At 43.6% G+C, this 19,061-nt stretch overlaps 2 protein-coding genes across 9 annotated transcripts in view; one reads left to right on the forward strand and one right to left on the reverse strand.

Moving 5' to 3' along the window:
• Positions 1–879: 879 nt before the first annotated feature.
• PRKAB1 (protein kinase AMP-activated non-catalytic subunit beta 1) lies at positions 880–9,841 on the forward strand. The gene is made up of 9 exons (XM_032199256.1): positions 880–928; positions 1,157–1,209; positions 2,050–2,224; positions 3,077–3,243; positions 4,678–4,771; positions 5,753–5,867; positions 7,124–7,257; positions 7,741–7,809; positions 7,892–9,841. Exons 3-9 carry the CDS (start codon positions 2,060–2,062, stop codon positions 7,967–7,969), a joined length of 822 nt encoding a protein of 273 aa, XP_032055147.1. The 5' UTR covers positions 880–928; positions 1,157–1,209; positions 2,050–2,059; the 3' UTR covers positions 7,970–9,841.
• A 2,547-nt stretch (positions 9,842–12,388) lies between these two features.
• CIT (citron rho-interacting serine/threonine kinase) overlaps positions 12,389–19,061 on the reverse strand; it is a 72,996-nt gene continuing 66,323 nt past the window's right edge. For 5 of the 8 annotated variants that reach the window (XM_032199345.1, XM_032199342.1, XM_032199341.1 and 2 more), the window contains 7 exons: positions 17,853–17,961; positions 17,600–17,728; positions 16,794–16,874; positions 16,096–16,174; positions 15,795–15,974; positions 14,884–15,217; positions 12,389–14,388 (listed from right to left, as the gene is read on the reverse strand). In XM_032199345.1, coding sequence (XP_032055236.1) covers positions 14,365–14,388; positions 14,884–15,217; positions 15,795–15,974; positions 16,096–16,174; positions 16,794–16,874; positions 17,600–17,728; positions 17,853–17,961 — 936 coding nt within the window. In that variant the 3' untranslated portion in view covers positions 12,389–14,364. The remainder of the gene's footprint in view (positions 14,389–14,883; positions 15,218–15,794; positions 15,975–16,095; positions 16,175–16,793; positions 16,875–17,599; positions 17,729–17,852; positions 17,962–19,061) is intronic. The other 3 variants (XM_032199346.1, XM_032199344.1, XM_032199343.1) reach the window with 1 other exon arrangement.

Consider the following 19,061-nt stretch of genomic DNA (forward strand, 5'->3'; position numbering starts at 1 on the left):
ACAAAGAATTTAAGAGTGCTAAGCTGTGTTAAATATCAAAATAACAACAGCTGCATTTTATAGCAGTGTAACTGTTCTGCAGGAGCTAGGCAAGAGCTGCCCACACACATTCCCCTCTCAGCCCCTCTGACAGGCTGTCCCGTGCCGAGGTATTCCACCCATGAATGACAAATTAGCAGCAGCTGTTCCTCAAAACATGCTGCAGGAGCCAGTCCTCAGGGCAGCACACGGTGAATCCGTGAATCCGTCTGTCCCGGCAGAATTCCTCCCACCACACCACAGCGTGCCACTAGGACATGCTCTGAGTTGGTACCAAACCTTCTGTCTGTTTGCAGGTTGCATCGACTGGGTAAGGAAAAACAAACCAAAAATCAAAAAACCAGAACAGCACCACCAACAAAAGCAATTCCCTTGTGACGAGAACTACCAACCCGGCAACTTACAGCCCTCGCAGCTTCGTGCCTGTCACAAAAGTAGAAAAAAGACAGCAGCAGCAGATGGAGAGCCCAGGGTAACAGGAGATAGTGCAGTTGGGAGTGCTTAGAGAAGCACATTAGAGAAACGCACACGTATAATTTAATTTGGGAAACATTTATCAGTTCGGGACTTTGCGGGACGCAGAGCCGGGTGCTGTTGCTTTATGCTCCTTGTCGCGTTCACACGGCCGGCTCTCGCTCCGGATTCACCCGGAGCAGCAGCAGCGCCTTTCCCCTAGCTCAGCGCCCCGGGGCTCGCTCCCCCCCCATCCCTAAAACCCCGTGGTGGAGACTGAGGGGGAAAAAAACAGCCCCAGGAGGCCGGCACAGAGCCGGGGGCAGGGGCCGGGGCCTGCAGGGCCCGGCAGCTCCGCGGGGCGGCAGCGGGGACGGGGCCGGGGACGCGGAAGCGGAAGCGAGGGCGGCGGGGCCGAGGCCGGGCCGGGAGGGCGGTGGGTGCCGGGGGCGCCTCTGGGTGCTGGGGGGGGCGGGGGGCTCCGGGGGGACCCTGCTGCTCGTCCCGGGGGCCGTGGGGGGGTCCCGGGTAGGGGCAGCCCCCTCCGGCGCCGTTGGCAGGAGCAGCGGCGTGCGCCCAGCGGTGGGCACGCTCCCCCGTGGTGGTGGTGGTGTTGTTTTTACAGCGCCAGGTGAATCCTTTGCTGCTTTGTTTGCTTCCCCAGGTCCCGCACGCCGAGACTGGTCTCAGAGTAGGACCGGGCTGAGATCTCTGCAGGTAAAAGTCAGGCACCGTCTGAAATAGGAGGCTACGGGGGCAGTGGCCTGTGTACGTACACGCATCCCGTGTGCTCTGCACAAGGCCCATGGCTCCTCATGGCCCCCTGGGACATCTCCCAGTCACTGCCCTGCAGCCGAATGCATCCTCTCAGTAGGATGGGCCGTGTGAATGCAGGGGGCAGAGAGCACCCACTGTTACCCCTCTCCCTGCTGGGGGGCTGCACAGGCTCTGGAGCCGGAGGGTTTGGGCTCTGGAGCAGGAGGATTTGTCACACTGCCCGCACAGCAGGCCCTGGCTGTCCCAGAGAAGAGTGGAGACTGGAGGCAGCCTCATTAGTGGGGCCGTGCCAGCTGTGCTTCCTGACCCCAGTCAGCTGCTGTAATGATCCTTCAGCAGGTCACCACCAGAGCTAACTTTTTATTTTCTACTGAAGTCACATTTTTAACAGGCCGCTTTTGAAGCACTCTGACAGTTAAGTTCTGCTGATGTTTTGACTGATGTAGTAGAACATTGTATGTATGGGTGTTTCAAAAGACAGAACAAGTACTCAGCTTGTGAAGGCAGAATACGAGTGCTGCAGTGACAGATACCTGCCTGCCGAGCTTTTAGAGTGGCTGAATCTTGCAGGGATATTAGGATATTGAATTGTAACACAATTCAAGGGTAGTTAAAAGTCATCATTTACTGTCAGTGTTCTGAGATGCAAGTACATTGGATTAATGGAGGTTCTTAGACTTTAACTCAGAACCCAGGACTACTGATGATCCTGCTTTCCTGCCTAATGGTGTTCTGGCTTCAAAAGTACATGTGTCAATCTGGCTTTTCTTGCTCTTTTAGATCCTTAAAAATGGGGAACACAAGCAGCGAGCGAGCTGGACTGGAGCGTCATGGGCATAAAGCATCCCGAGGTGATAACTCAGGAGGAGCCATCAGTACAAAAGAAGGTGATAGACCAAAAATCTTAATGGATAGTCCTGAAGACACAGACTTGTTCCATTCAGAGGAAATGAAGGTATGGCTGGTTCTTGCCTTCTGACATTACTTGCTTGGGCACCCTGTCCAGCTGTAATGCCACACAGCTGTTAGCAATCTACAGTTATTCTGTGACTGAATTTATACACAAAATGGACTGCTTCCCTCACTTCCCACACTAAGGAAAAATATACCATTGATATTCAAACAGATAAAATGTGTAATGTCTTGTTTTTCAGCAAGAATTAATTGTAAAAAAAAAAAAAAAAAATTAAATGTCTCCGCTTTTGCCCAGCTAACTACAGTGACCCATATTCCTTCAAATCCTTAATGGTCTTGCAGCCACCCACAATGTTTAATCTATTATTTTCCTTATTAAAAGATCTGTTAACTGCCTTTTTGCTCATTATTAGGTGACTGGTAGAAACTTCTTGCTGTGCAACGTGTTTCATGAGAATATCTAACAATAAATTACACTGTTAGATTTTTACTGTTGTACAAAGCCGTGTCCTGTAAACAACTTGTAACCTTTCTGGATCCAACTACAAATGTTGTGCCTACCACGTTTGTGCAATCTAAATACTTCTTAAGTGTATTTCTTCTTAATTATATTTCTTTCATCTCTCTTTTTAACCTAAGTTAGGCTTCAGAGAGAAGGGCTATTTTGCCTTCCACTCTTTCAGTAAATTTGGAAAGCTTTAACAGCTTTGAAAAATCCTTGCAAATGAACAGTATCTAGAAATGCCCACTTTCTAATGTTCTTCTGACGAAAGCTACATTAAACTTATACCTTAGAGAATCATGCCTAAGTGCAAAAATATGTATAGTGAAATATCGGCTGTCGAAGGCTGCCAAGAAGGAATTCATATTGATTAAAATGTTGTGCTTGTAGGCTCCACTGGAGAAAGAGGAATTCCTAGCTTGGCAACAAGATCTGGAAGTGAGTGATAAAACCCCTACTCAAGCTCGACCAACAGTCTTTCGCTGGACTGGAGGAGGGAAAGAAGTTTATTTATCTGGGTCCTTCAATAACTGGAGTAAAATTCCTTTGACAAGGAGGTAATAAACTTCTTTTGCAGTATCAGTGATACTCCCTGAGGATGGGGAATGCTTACAGAAGTGAGAAAGATAGTCAGCTGATAGATTGGTATAGCGCTCGGATATGGATCAGCATAGTGCTTACCACTTTGCAGCTTCTCTCTTCAAGCTCTTGGTGAGAATCTGAGTTTCTCTTCATTTTTTGACTTTTGGATGGCTGGGAATGACAGTTGGGTTGTGTATCAATTTTAAGGAGAGGTCTGTTATCCATTTGCTATGTTTAAATGACCCAAAACAGTTCTTGCTGCACAGAGTCTGCTGTCTGGGACGGACTTGGGCTATATAAAATGAGGCTTCTTTTAAGCATAGTGTCTCTCATGGCACATATACTTTCTTGTCGTATGATTGGTTTTTGTCCAGCTTTGTGACAGTTTGCTCTCCTGCCATTTTCTGAAGTTTCTCATCTCAGTGGGTGTCTGCTTGCACTGTAATTGTTGCAGAAGTGTCTTAATCTTAGGAAACTTGAGGGAGGAGCATGGTGGCCTGATGAAATAAATGGTATTGGATGGGGAAAAAAAGGGTACTGTAGCAGTATTACAGTCATTCTCTAAGTAGAAAGCCTAGGAGATGGGAAATAGTGAAATCAATCTGGAAGAAGGCCAAAAACAGATCTTTACAAAATCTGAAAAAAGCAGGTTCATCTCTTGTCAGGTTACATACTGTGGGGAAGGAGATACCTGAACCTCTTTAAAGGCTGAATAAAATATGTGTTACAGAATCAAATATGCTGAAGTAGAAGAGTTCATTGTGCTCCTTACTTGAACAGGAGTAAAGAGAAATACTGGCACTGCATGGCTTGTTTGAATTGCTCACATAACTTCAACTGCTTCTCAGCTTCTTTGAGATGCCTATAAAGAATCCTGAAGAATCAGGAAGTTCACAGCACAAGAGTATGAAAATTGCTACGCAGCAGCTATTCTAACCCCAAATACCTCAGAAGTACTGAGTTGCTGCTTTCATCTTCCAGTTGCTGTTCATTTCATTTCTGAAATGCAGTTTGTGATGACAAATACGGAAAGACAAGGCAATATAAGTAAGCTGATCTTGTTCCCTTAACAGGAGACTGGCAGATAAAATGAACAAGTAACACAAAGTAACAAGTAACAAAGGTGTGAGAATGACTTTAAAAAAGGCCAGTGCTAATAATTCCTGGATTTCAGGAATGTGGATGCTAATTTTGAATGTGTTGTCACAGAATAAATTATTATTATTAACATTAACTCTAGTTTGAGTATTTACCTTAGATTTTATCAGAGTCTCTTAAACGTGGTGTTGCCTTTTTAAGTTTTCACATATTAAGGAGATTTGTATTCTGTGTTACAATGTTTGTCATAGTTTATACATTGATGCAATATTCAGAGTATTTTAGGAGAGGCTGTTTGTTTTAAATTCCAGTCACAACAACTTTGTGGCAATCCTGGACCTGCCAGAGGGAGAGCACCAATACAAGTTCTTTGTGGATGGGCAGTGGACACACGATCCTTCAGAGGTAATGCTTTCTTCAATTTGCTATATTTAATCATTGGGGCATCTGAAGAGGAGAAACTGAGGGGTTTCTGCACCAGTAGCTGGTCTTTTCAGAGAGGAGGCATTTATTAACAGAAACGGATTGTTTAAGCTGCTGAGATAGCTCTGATCCCTGCTGGCCTAGATGGTGGTGTCAGACTGACAGCCTCAAAGGACAGGAGATTTTGTAACAAATGGGTGACAAGGTCTCTTGGGTCTTCATTTTTAAGAGATTGTGAGCTGATCTTGTCTGGTCCTAAATCATCCTTTAAAGCACTATAGCACTGCTGACAGCCCAAATCCCCATGCTACACTTGCTGTCTGTGCCAGAAAGTTGATTTTGCTGGTCTAGAATTTTCCATCGTCCAGTAATTGTGCCAGTTGTGCCAAAACTTACCAGGTCATTTCCTCCTCCTCTGCTATAAAACGAGTGTTAACCCTGTCCCACCCAGCAGTCCCTACCTGCCTCAGAACTAATGCACAGCTGGTTGCTGTCTTCTTGCTGCTTTGGCAAACCTTGCAGAATTTACCTTACAGTAAAATTAGTTCCTAGAACCCTCTGCGCTGGACTCTAGTCCTAGCTTTAGCAGTACACCTGCAATACCAACCATACCAGACACCAGCCTGGCTCTGAAAGGCCTGCAGAAACTAAAAGTAAAGCCTAGCTCCTTCTGTCCTCACTGTTAGCTTTAGCCCAAACCTAACCCTTGCCTTGTCTATAGCCAAAGAATTTCTCAATGTCACGTGGACCTAGCAAGTTCAACTGACATGAGTCCCTGTCTGGTTCTAAGTCCTGCACCTGGCCCTTAACCCAACACTGAGCACTAGTGAGCTCCTAATCTGGTACCAGCCTATTTTAAAAGCAAAATACTTCTTTCTTGTTAATGCTGATTGCATAGTTTTGAGAATTCTAATAGCCCTGCAAGCTTTTTTATTCTGACTTTTGTATCCTGTTTCTTCCCAGCCAGTAGTAACCAGCCAGCTAGGTACTGTCAACAACATCATCCAGGTGAAGAAAACTGACTTTGAAGTATTCGATGCTTTGATGGTGGACTCCCAGAAATGTTCAGACATGTCTGGTATGAGCAGTACAAAATAGTAATTTTATATCACACTTCTTAGAGCTGTTAAAACTTCTGTCTTCCTTTATGTCTGGAGTTAAAGCTCCAGTATAGATTAATCTCCCCTTTTGTCAGGCCCTTTGGACACAAAGAAAGAATGTGGAATGCACAAAAGGCGCCTCTGACAGAGCACTACAGCTCATAGTAGATGTGATTGAGGAGGAAATCATGTGTGCTTAATAGTTGTTTTCCTGTGAAATGTGAAATGACTGTTTTTAGCATGCTCGGTACTGCATCAGTCTGTACATTACAACATCAAACTGATGTTGACAGCCTATATTGTTCCCAGTAACATCTTGTTCTGCTAAGGAGATGAGCTGAGGAGGTTACAAATTGTGTGTCAATAGGAAGAAATTCGGTACATCTTAGTAATGCTACTATGGGCTGAGGAATATCTCGTATCCTATCAGTTTAGTATAAGTGATCCATATCTTAGATCAGAACACTATGAAAAAGTTACTTTAGTCTGATGATTCAGGTTCTGGTATAACAGAAGAGAGGTAAGATTGAGCTTAATCATCTCTGAAATCAACCTTGCCAGCTATCCTTTGTAGGCCTTTGTAGGGATAGAGACTGTGACTATTCAGTGTTCAGATCTGTCCTTTGGGCCTGAGGCAGAAGATGCTTTTGGCTTGTTTTTGCTGTATACCACTTTGCCCTGGACAAAGCCTTTTTGGAGAAAGTGTAACTTGTGAGACTTGGGCAGTACAAGAATCCAGGAGATTCTAGAACTTGAAGCCCTATCATGCCCCTGCACCTCCCACACGTTGTAAAAGCCTTTCATTATTTTGCTTTAAATTCTGAAAAGCGCTTTCCATTAAGCTGTCCCTGCACTGCAGTAACACTTACCTTTTACATGTGCGTTCCTTTGTGTTTGATACTTCCCTTGCAGGTAACGTTGTGGCTCAATGCTTAATATTAAGTGTTTGCTGCAGAAGTGACAGGCAGAGTTGACAGTGAAGGTCTGGAGTGCAGTAGGCACTTAGAACTCAGCCTCCCAAATCTGCACAGCTACTCTCAGACAGGCTTTGGTCATCTTGTTGGACAGCGACTGATCCTGTTTTATTGCATCAACTGCTGCAGCTCATGTATTTACATGCCATTGATTTATTTTGGTCACGTGTTCCTGGATGTGCAAATCCACTTCGTACCTGTAATGAGCAGATATTCTTACAGAGTATTTTAAGAGTAAATATTTAACATCTCTCTGGCAGAGTTGTCGAGTTCACCTCCAGGACCTTACCACCAGGAGCCCTATGTTTGTAAGGCAGAGGAGCGCTTTAAGTCTCCACCCATTCTTCCTCCACACCTACTGCAGGTCATCCTGAATAAGGACACAGGCATTTCTGTAAGTACATCAGTCTGTTTTTCTGAATAAGGGCTTTGAGGGTGTGAACACATGGGGAAAAATCTGGAAGACTGAAGGAAAAGCCTTACAGTGGTTGCCGTGTTTGTAAGTTTCATATTATATTAAAACCAGGTGGATCCATCTGAAGTAACTTATCTTTCTACTTGACTTAAGAGAACTGGATTGTTGTTTTATGCCATCAAACCCTAATCTTCCTACTGCAACACTACTTAAATGTCACGAGCACGTAAGAAGTAACTGAAATCTGTTTCATGATGGCAGTGAGGATGCAGAGGGTTTCACCCTGGAGGGATCTTGTATCGTTCTGAAACTTTGGTTTTTTTTGATGGACTGTGTGCAAGAAGCAGTATGATGCATTTGACCGTGTGGCTAGTTGCAGATGGTGTTTATCACCCATCAGCTCTGACAAGTAAGCTGTGAGTTCTGTTATTTTCACACTGTCTCACTTTCTCTTTTTTCCAGTGCGATCCTGCTTTACTCCCTGAACCCAACCATGTCATGCTGAACCACCTCTACGCACTTTCTATCAAGGTGAGAGGCCAGGACACATACTTCACACTAGCAGGTTTTAGATAATTATATAATATGCTCACTTGTTTTCAATCTCCTGTAGGATGGAGTGATGGTGCTTAGTGCTACGCATCGTTACAAGAAGAAATACGTGACTACTTTGCTGTACAAGCCAATATGAACATCGTAGTACTTTGTGACCAAGTAATCTGGGCCAGTGCAGTCTCAGAAAAAAAAAATGCTTCTCTTACCAAATGTATTCCTGCTCTGTGCTGTAGCAAATGAACTCTAATTTCATATTGTTTCTGAGACTTCCAGGTTCTCCTATATTTGCCTTATTTTCCCAGTCCCACCTTGGATGTTCTTGGAGACGGCAGCTCCATGGCAACGAGACTGATGGCAAAGGTGTCACTGCCCATTGTCAATTCAGTTGAAAAACACACTGATTCAATAAGGCTGAGAAATGTGAGGGCAGCAACAGATTAAGGACCTTCAGAGAGCCAGATTATAGGAAATAAACAAGCCAGCCCAAAGTCTAGAGAGTTCAGGATTCTTGTGGAATCTTATCTGAGCTCAACATCAGCAAAGGCAAGCCCATGACTGCTTTCATAACTTATGTGCATCAAAGCCACAATTATTTCAGTAGCAAGTTTCACACTTGTATGGCTGAAATAAGGGTGAGGAGTGATGATTATTTTGTAGCGTCTTTTCTAGGGAAAATCATTGACACAATCACCTGCACGTTCCTTTTTATTTTACAGTAGATTGGGGTGCTCTCTTTCTACTGTGAATAGCTCTGTAGTTTTTCTCTTCGTGAGAACTGAAATATAACTTTTCCCCTGTGGAATTTCTGTAATTGAAACAATTTCAGTTGTTTTTACTGGCTGGGTTTTTGTGTAAATCATAAATGTGTCTTGCAGTAATCTACTTTTGTAACCACTTTCCCTTGCTGTCTGATAAATTCCTCAAGCTGGGCTAGGTAGCTGTAATGAAATCAGGAGATTCCATTTAAGGATTAGTACTTCAGTAACAGCTGCTGTCAGCTGACTCAGAGGTGACTGCAAGTTACCTGCATCCCAGCGGCCAACCTCCCGCTGTGAGTGGCTGTGATGTGCTGGATGCAGCAGCACTGCACCTCCCATACCCAGGGCTGGAGCTGGGCCTCCTTGGCAGCAGCACGGACCACAGGTGTAAAACCCCTGGTGCTTCCAAAGCCAGGGCTGTGGTAAGTGCTGCAAAGTTTATTCTATTTTCTCAGTGATTATAGTAATGTAATGTCAGGTTGCCCGTATGCGGTATTCAGAGCCTGCTTAATCCCCAAAGAAATGCAACACTAATGCAAAACTTCCTGCTCGTGTGCCTCGGGCCTGCCTGGAGAACCCACCTCAGGAGCTGACCTGCTGGGTCTGCTCCTGATCAGGGCTGGTGCCTGTGCCAATGACAGGCAGCCCCAGTCCCAAGGGGGAAGAGCACGTGGAACAAAGCAGGAGGGACAGAAGCTGCAGCAGCCAGCATTCAGCAGAACCACAGGGGAGGGTGGTTTGGCATCCTCCTGTCTGTTCACCAGCCTTGTTGCAATACTCTGAGTCGCTCAGTAGATCTGGGTCTAGTGCAATGGTTTTCTTGGAAAACTTTCTTCATTCTGTGCTTTTTATGGAATTGCTTTTGTTTTCAGCCTCTTTAGAACCAAATAAAACATTTTCAAGAAAAGTGGATGATGCTGTTATTAGCCTTCCCATTTCTGGTGACCTTAGCTTCCTTGTGTTGTTACTTGTTACAAGTGGTGCTTGGCTGATTGGCATTTCTATGCCTTGGTAGACTGGGCAAGCTTTTTGTCCAGGGATGCAGCTTGGTCATTTGCAGTTACTGAGTTGCTGATGGATGTGTTAGTGTGTATTTGTGATGCAATGTTTACAGTTTGATGATTTGTTACAGGCTGCAGTGATCAGGTAAGAAAAAAAAAATAAATTGATCTTGGCCTTAAGCCTTGCTAGTTTTGTTAAAGTGACCCATGTTGTAAGCAAACTGCTGTTCTGAGCCTTTCTCCTGGGCAGTGAGTAATGCAGGGGGGCTGGGGCTTGTGGTGTCAGAGGCACACCAGGTACAGCATTGGAGTCAGCTGTGCAATGGAACAGCCTGCACCCTCTGTAAGTTTATTAACATCAGACAATACTAAGTCTGGGACGAGGCTGGGGGTTGCATGAGCAGAGCTGCTAGAAGTGTATGCTGTAGTCTGCCTGAGTGTAGAGGGGCTGTTGAGCTCAAGCTAGTTAGGTCAGTGCTTAAAAACAAACAAACAAAAAAACCAACATTGAAAGAACAGCAAAGGGCAATGGCAAGCAGGTCAGAAAATTCCAGTTAACTAATTTTAACAGGATCGCCTTTTGTTGAAATGTAAGCTCAGTCAAAACTGCCATTTTGCTATATGCATGACAGCAGTATTTCTGGCCATAGTTTCATTAGTTCTTGCTAACCTTTGTGGATTTTTTTTCCTAATTACATATCTGCATGACTCACTCCAGGCTTTTCATCAGTGCTGAGATGATGGAACGACAGGACAGAGCCAAACGTTTTATAGAAAACTGCTTCATTTTTTAAATGTACAGCTTATAGCAAGCTCTCAGAAGGCAAAGGGTACTTATGACATGGGGTACACCTGGCAGTGTTTTATTGCCCCTCCCTTCACACTCTCCCTTCCCCCCCAAAAAAAAGTTTGCTTGTGCCCTTCAGAGCCCAAGGTGAAGGGCCCCATTTTTTTTTTTTGGCCAAGCAATCCAGCCCAGCCCACCAGGGGCTTGCAAGAGTGATAATTCTGTCAGCACATCCAGCTGTGCTTGTTCTGGGTGGGTGAGCACAGCTGCCCAAAGGCTGGGGGCCAATGGGGGGGAGGTCTCCCTCCCAACCCCAAGGAACAGGGTGGTGATGTGTTGTCCTCCAGCACCTGCAGCTTCACCAGACCTCTCCCAGGAGCCACAGCCTTCCTCCAGGTGAGCCCCTGACACACCTCAGCCCCCCAAAATCCCTTCTTCCTCAGCAGGAGGACTGAGGATTCAGTCCCAAGGTAAGCAGAGGTAAGTGGTGGTGGGGTGGTTTCTTTTTGAAGGTGGTGAGGGGCGAGTTGTCTGCCTGACAGGTGAATGAATTGGCTGATCACACATACAGTCCCTTATTATAACGGCATGAATCAAATCCCTCCAAAGGCAAAAGCTGGATGAAGAGTTGGATTTATTAGCTCGCTTACATTCCCCACCCACCTCTCACAGTCTGTGCTGTTATGTTTATTCTTGGCTGTTGCTAGGAGAGCACTTTTTTTTTTTTTAAGGTAGATGCAGAGCCTTTTGTTACTCTCATTCTGGGACTCTGGAGTAAGCCATTACATTCTATAAATAACAGGAACTCTCTTCCCCCAGCCCCCCACCCCCCTAAATTTCAGCATGACATGGGGTGGTCGTGCTGAAGTGGATTTGTGCAGGGTTCTTGATAATCAAAAGGCTCAATAAGTAATTTTTTTTTTACTCCACCAGTTTCTGGATTATTTTAGTTTTGTTACAATTCTGATCATGCATCATAGGACTGCAACAATGAGCTTTAAATAAGTATTCTTTGTGCACAGTAAAATAGAAATAAAGGAACATTTAACAAGTTAGCATTTCATCATATACATCAGATAGTAGGCACAATAGATAAATCAAGCAGCTTGGTTTTTATGTAGAGCATTTTCATGAAGAATGTCATGTAGACCAAAATGTAATAGGAGCTATTAGTAACCCTCCCACACACCCTCCAACAAGCCCTTTATTGGGGGTAAGGGGGTGGCTATGTGCACAAAACCAAAAACACTGAACAGTAGGAGGACAAATTAAGTTACTGTAGGCAGCAGTGTGAATATTAAAAACCTCTTCCTGTGAAAGAATACTTCAGACCCTGTAAAAACTGGTTCAGTTAAAAATAGATGTATTTACATTTAAGTCTGATCTAGCAAGTTTTCCCAGCAGGTGTAAGTTAAGATGTACAGCAACTCTGCAGGTTGTACTCAATCTGAATTAGATTTGTGAATGTTTCTTTTTTTAAAAAGTTGCAGCTATTAGGCCTTAAAGCACCAGCATAATACAGCAGTGGGATGAGTAACTATCTGTCCCCTTTGCTACCAGTACTCTGCTGGGATAAATCCCAAAACCTGTCATTAGATCACACTATTGTTAATTAAGATGTTTTTTTTTTTTCCAGCTCAAAATGCATGGGTCATTTAGCAGGGCCACATTCTTTTTCCATATACTCACACGTGTCTTACCTCTACCCACATCGCCAGTTAAGTACGTGAGGGCAGAATTTAGCTGTAGGTGTTCGCAGCTGACTGCTGCTAGAGTAAAAGAGTTGGAGAGATCCCTCTGGTTTAGTTCGTATGAACATGCTTTGCCTTTGTGAAGCCACTTATGCTACTAGTTCAGGGCATAACGACTATTAAAATGCTAAATAGTCACGGTTAGCTCTTTGGTAAGCTCTGACGCCTATAGATTACACAGCCTCGAATGCTGGGTGCAATATTGGGATGGCTACGGGTTTCTCTGTATAGAAGGAAGCGTTCATTTCACCATGCCAGTCAAGATAGTTATTTGTTTTATTTGGTTATTGTTCAACAACAAAGTTCAATACTTTCCAGATGGAGCTTTGAACTGTCCCTCTAGTTCCCTCCCTTATCAATAATAAAAAGGTAATGAAGAAAATTCCTGTACTTTTAGATACCTAAAACCTCATTTATGCTAACAAGCTTCAGTTGCAATTTAATGTTACAATATTTCTTCATGGGAGCTAGGAGGATTGAGCTGAGGCCCCTCCAGTGTCTGAAGATGGCTGTCCACAACCACCATTAAAACAAAAAAGCTAGTGTTGAAAAACACACAGTTTACAATAAAAAAGTAGAAACCAATTCAATTCCCTTTTGTTACGAATATAAAGTTTCTTGTAAATATGTACAGTCCTTTGAGCTATTTCTATAGCAGGAAGCATTTCACAAACAAGACACAAGATATACACTTTCAGGACTCAACAAGCCCGTTTCTGAGGTCTTGAAGATCTTCCATGAGATGCAAAGATTTAAAGACTGATCTCAGTGACCTTTCAAAATATTCAGACCAGAAGACAAAACTTTCAGCAAGTTTCCTGCCATATCATCTGACCTAAAACAACCCAACAGACAAGAGAACAGAATACAATATTCATGAAACCTGCCAAAGGACACTGACAAGGCATTTGACTTCTTAGGGATTTTTAGAACAGGTTAGCACGGGCTTGCAAGGGACTAGCAGAAGTTTAAGAGGGTGGCCAAGGGAAGATTGGATGCAGTTTTGCTCTTTCCAGTTGTAAAGAACATGGTTGTTCACTTCGAATGTTGCTATTGCAGACTGAATGGTCAAAAATCTGCTTTGAAAATCTTTTGCTCTCTGCTTCATGTTCACAGCAAAAGAGAATAGAAAGCAATAAATGGCTCGAGGTTAGATACGCAGAAGCGAAGGCGAAGGTGTGTTCAGTAACCGCTAAAGCTGTTCATTGTGAGTATCCTCTTGTGCCGTGACATTTGGTGCTTATTGTACGGCAAGTTACAGCTCACAGGGACGAGCCAGCTCTGGGCTGCTCCTCTCCCTGGGGAACGTGGGCTCCTCGTGGGCTTTGAGACGGGGCTGTGGTGTAATTTCTGAAAGGACCATGTTTAATGCTGAGAGGAGAACACAACTGTGACTGTAATTCTTGTCATAGAATAAGGCTTGTTAACTCTTCATTGCCAAATTTCCAGAGTAATTAACGATTATTTTGCAGCGTAATCTAGAGGTTTCAGTTAATTTACAAGTGAGGTACAATACACTACTCAGCAAAGCAACCTAAAAGGAGAGAGCAGCCAGTGATGGTGCAGCAGCATGCAGTGAACTGTCATGCAGAAGACCTGGATAAAGTCTTAACACCCCAGTAGCTTATAGATAATGCACTTTGTCTTGGGGTAGGGCACGTGGGATCACTTAAAGCGGGGTTCTTCCCTCCCCAGAGCTGCTCTAGAGCAAGTTTAGTGAGAACAAAATAACTCTCAGAAGTGGCAGGTGAACAGACTACAGAAGTAATTTTTTTGTGTTCTGTAAAGAATATCCAATCACACCTACTGAACGACCTTGGCCCTTCTGTTTCCAGGCCACCAGGAATTCCCAGCACATCTCAGAACTATGATCAATTATCTGGTAAGGGGTGCTAACCACATTGAAGATCTGGGGTGGGACTCTAGTCCCATTTAATTTCCTTGATGAAGCACTAGGGACTAAAGTGAATACAAAAAGTTCATGAACTGCTTGAAAGAGTAACAGTAGTACAAAGTGCAAAAACAGGAGTGCAGGAAGGTGCAGAGAAATTAACTGAGATGCGAACAATCTTCAGAAGCGTCACATCTCCTGATGCGGAGCTAGCTTTGGCCCAGAAATGCTGTTTGGTAACTGGGCAGCAGACATGGAGTGCATATACTCAGTATATTTCCTTTTTTCTTTTTTTTTTTTTTTTTCCTGCAGGTCAAGATGAATAACTTTGTCTAGCTGAGACTTACACTGAAGACTGGTCCCAGACCTGGCAGGGAAATAAAATGACAGTTAACGTTGCACATATTTTCCTCGTATACGCACAGGTGCCAGAAGCAGTACATCATCTAACTACTGCTCAGCAAGTGCTGCATGCCTACTTGCTTCTAGGTGGCATCATTCTTAAACCACTGACAACAGCAAGCAACAGCACCACCCTGATCACAGCAGGCTCCCACATTCATTTCTCCAGAAACAACCTCCCCCTCAAGTCCTCAGTAACTCAATTGATGTTAGTAAATGCACCTGCACTTTCACATCTGAAGGACTTCAGCCTGTCCCAGGGTCAAGCTGCTTTTGCAATTACAGAACTAGCACACAGGAGGGTGTTCACAGTGCCAGTGAGTTGCACAACTTGTGTGTATGTTTTGACAGAAATGAAGTGGGGTGAAATTTGATTTGCTCTTATGCTTTACAGTCACCAGCCCTTCTGAAGTCCATGTCTTTTCACAAGAACAGAAAAGTTTCCGAGCTCCTGACTTACCTTGTTGACTTGAGCAAGAGGAGTTCTGGCACCACTCACGGGCATTCGTCCTCGGCTGCTCTCGTCAAACAGTCTTCCAGGGGACCTTTCTCTGCGGGTGCTCAGAAGCCGGCCTGGAGATTTCTCCCTCTCCAGTGGTCGCCCAGGTGACTTGTCCCTCCGCAGCTCTGTCCTTCCCTCGCGGTACCGATGTGGTGTGCTTGGTTCTCGAGGGTGGCTTGGACCTTCCGGTGGTCCTGGGCTTGATGCAACCCGCTTGGTTATGTGCTCGTTGTATGTGGGCGGACCTCTCTTGTTAGGGCTACTGTCATTCAAAAATAATGGACGCGAACAGCTGAGCGACAAAAACCTCACGTTAAATTTTCTTTTAGCAAAAATAAAGCTTTATCCTAACAGCCAGCAGTGTTTATGTGAAAAATCATCAGACCTCCTTAGGCCAAGCTGAAAAGTGCAAAGAAGTTTTGATGGCTGAGCATTCCTTACATTAGCGACACTGGTAGGGTGCCTTAATAAATTGCTACTGCCTTAATAAATTGCTAATTGCTAGACATCCATGCTCTTTTAAGAGGAAGAGGTCTTGATTTAGAGATTCTTAAAGTCAATTTTTAGTGTCACATCAGTATCATCTAAGGTCACCAAGTTTTGAAGTCACAGTGGACCAACATTAACAGCTGAAGATCGCAAAACATCTTTTACTGTATCTCTTTTTTGTAGAAGAGATTACCCACATGCTCCTACAGAGTTAATGTTTCTTAGTGCTCTGGATTCTAAAAGACGAGTGACTCCAGACCTTGTTCCATTCCAGAATTACAATAACTCCAAGAATGGAAGGAGGCCAAACATTTGGGGGTAAAAGCTCTCTGGAGTGAGTTTGCTTACACAAGGACCATAACACATTGACTTTTTCATACCTGCGTGTAGCAGAAGATCCTCTGTGATGCTCATTGTTGGTCTCCTTCACCAGATTGCCCTTACAGCAAATCACTCTTAATTTGTCTTGGTAGGAGGAGGCCAAGTAGATAGCTCCAGATGAAATTGCAGGCCCTAGGTACCGTGGATTTGGTATCTCCAAGTGGGCTCGTGCAGGAGTTCTGTGTAAAATTGCAGAAAAAAGTCTTTACAATGACAATTGCCTGCACATTTTCCTGGGCAGTACAAATACATGTATTCTTCAGCACATACTGTTCAAAATAATGAAAAAAAACTACTTACCCTAGAGACGCTCGTGCCTGAATCTCTATCACTTCAAGGGAATTGAAGTGGGTCACAAAGAGATAGGGCTCCCTGTAGGCTGAAAGAACATCATAGAAACGAGTAAAACACAATGTAAAATTCTCTATTAAAAACTTCTAAAAAGCATCAGTGAACACAACAGAGCCCTGCAGCCCATTGGAGAAAAAACAGGAAAACTAGGTTTCCTGTAATAAGACAGATAATATTACTAAACAGAGAGAGAGAAGCTTAGAGAATTGCTCTGAAACTACCTGCATCCCAATAATTTTACTAACTGAAGTATTATGAATTAGGCATTAAATTGTGCTATTAACTGCACAAAATCCATTACATAGAACGAAAGGCCTGAAGGATCCGCACTGGAATGATGTATTCTTGACTATTTCAGAAACTTTCAAGCATCATTAAAAAATCCACTAGCCAGTTTAGTCACTGACAGACTAGGAACATTAAGGAAATACATCATTTAGGTTTATTTTTCCCTAATTGTTTACACCTCAAGTGGTCTGCCATTAGGATTTATTCTAATCTTAAATCATGTGAAAATTTCCATAGCTTCTGGGAGCACTGGGAGAGGGAGGAAGAAAACTGCTTAGAGTGAAGAATGCCTTTCCCACGGGAGTGTTTTCTTCTTTCAGTTATGTCTGTAATCCAAGCGAATGTCCCTCTGCACCTACCAAAAGCTAAAGGTAAGCGATTCCATTTCAGGTCATCTGTCCTACTGCGTCTTCCATAGGAATCCACAAAGACCCCGAACTCTGCCAAGAAAAGTCGTGTTATGTCATAAGCAAGTGCCTGGATATTGACTCACAGTGAGGTGCTCGCTGTCTTGCATGTCCTACAGTGCCTTGACATTGCATTGTCTAGATTTAGGAGAACTTGCAGTACCAAAAGGTACTTAACTTCTAGGTCTCTTTATACCAATTAAGGTAAGGTCATTATTTCATCTGTTTTTACAGCTGGGAACACTATGAGATTCCTACTGTAACTCGCTCAGAATTGCTGCTACTGGGCTTTTGAAGATTTTCTGTGCGTTTCCAGGACACTATGCTAGAGAGCCAATAAAAGCAGCTATATGAAAAAACAACACACCCTCTTTTTATCAGCACAAGAAAATTAAAAGGTCTCGTCTATATATATGGAAATCAGACAAGAATTCCAAAGCTTGAAAACCCCCTAGTGTTTTATCAGGCTGATCAAACACCTGTCTGCACTGAACACTGACTACAATCCCTTCTTTTCTGGGCACAGAAGACTATTTGTGGTAACTGATCCACAGGCACAGAGAACTTTTAAGTCAGAATCAAGCTGATCAAAAGTGCTTCAGCAGACTGGATCAGGAACAGTTATTGTAGCATCAACATCCTGTGCATCTTACTGTTTAAATCATGGGAAGTAAACTGTTCAGCTTTCTATTCCAACAGTACCTTCTGACAGTTCACAAACCAAGAGCAGGTGTAGTACAATCATACAACACACTTACCATGGAAACACAGCAGATATTCCTCCCTCTGCCCCGTTGGGTTCACCTGGATGATACTGACTGGGAAACTGTTGGTGGATGCAGCAAACACAGCAGAGGCCAAAGTATGATCATTTTTATCCAGAAACTCTGCAAAGAGAATGGGAAAACCAGCTTGATCAGCACATTTTTCTCCCCCCCAAAGCAGTACTTCCGTCTCCACCAAAAGAATCTGTGGAGCCATTTGGTACATTCCTTAGGAAATGCCTCCTACCCTCCAGCGTATACTGTTTCATCTCAATTTCATAGAACTTGTTGGTTCCAATGATGATGCTGTAAGTGGTCAAATGTATGCAGCTGCAAGGCTCTGAGGTTTCAATCTCCTGGAGAAGAGGAAAGTATAGACCAATATTAGTTCCCTGTAATTCTTTACAGCTATTAATTATTCTGGAAGATTATACATTGCCACAATTACAAAACAGAGAGTCAGCAACCCCAAAGTCATTAACCATCTCTCAAAAACATGGAAAAGTAATCGTTAGAAGGACATGTTTTTATTTTGTTGCAAGTGACATTTGCTTGAATATAGAATTGTAGGTCAGCTCAACTCCGGGTGCTAACCTTACTGAGAAACTCTTCCTTTTTTTAAAGATACACCATCCTGGAAGACATTCTGCTGTGTAGCTCAGTTTTCTGTAGCAGCAGGGAGTGGCTTGCTGCTTATTTATAGTAGACCACAGCCACACCAACAACTGCACATCTGAACAGTGTGTCTGGAGATGACATATGAGCAGGACTGAGCAGTTAAGAGTTGAATCAGAGAGACGTCACTGTGAAGTATATCAGCTAAATTTGCCCCAGCTCTTCAATAGCTGTGCTAAAACAATCACTTCCTAGCCTGGAAGTCACTAGCATTCAGAGCAGCTGCTAGAAAGGCAGACAGAAGATTCTAAAACAACTGCAGTAGGATTGACCCAATCAAGTCCCAGACTCTTAAAAGGAACAAAACTCTTGTCAGTAGTCATGCCCACCACTGTGATTTGCCCAACAGAAAGAATCAACTCAGTAATGCATCTCTGCTGTGAGCATGGATAAGAAATTAGCTCAATGGCTCATTAACGACGATGACAAACATACACAGCCTTCCTTCCTTGTACTAAGTAACACAGTACATTGTCCACCAAGATTTGTATTATGACTGAATACCTAGGAAAGCTCTGCAGACTAGACTGACGACACAGACTCTAAGATCTTCTGAGGATAAGGCTCCTTGCATAACCCACATTTGCTCCCCAAGCTGCTTCAATTAATCCATAACAGTCCCTGATGGAAAGGTCTCAGAAAACAGAATCCCTTCATGAAAGTTGCTGTTCTCCATTCTACAGTAATGTGTGGCTACTGCCACATTCATTGGGATTTCATTGGATCACAGAATTGGTATGTTTATGAATTAGGATGTTCTAACATCTGTACGTTCCAGCCC

Source organism: Aythya fuligula, chromosome 17 (assembly GCF_009819795.1).
Source record: "Aythya fuligula isolate bAytFul2 chromosome 17, bAytFul2.pri, whole genome shotgun sequence".
Taxonomy (NCBI): domain Eukaryota; kingdom Metazoa; phylum Chordata; class Aves; order Anseriformes; family Anatidae; genus Aythya; species Aythya fuligula.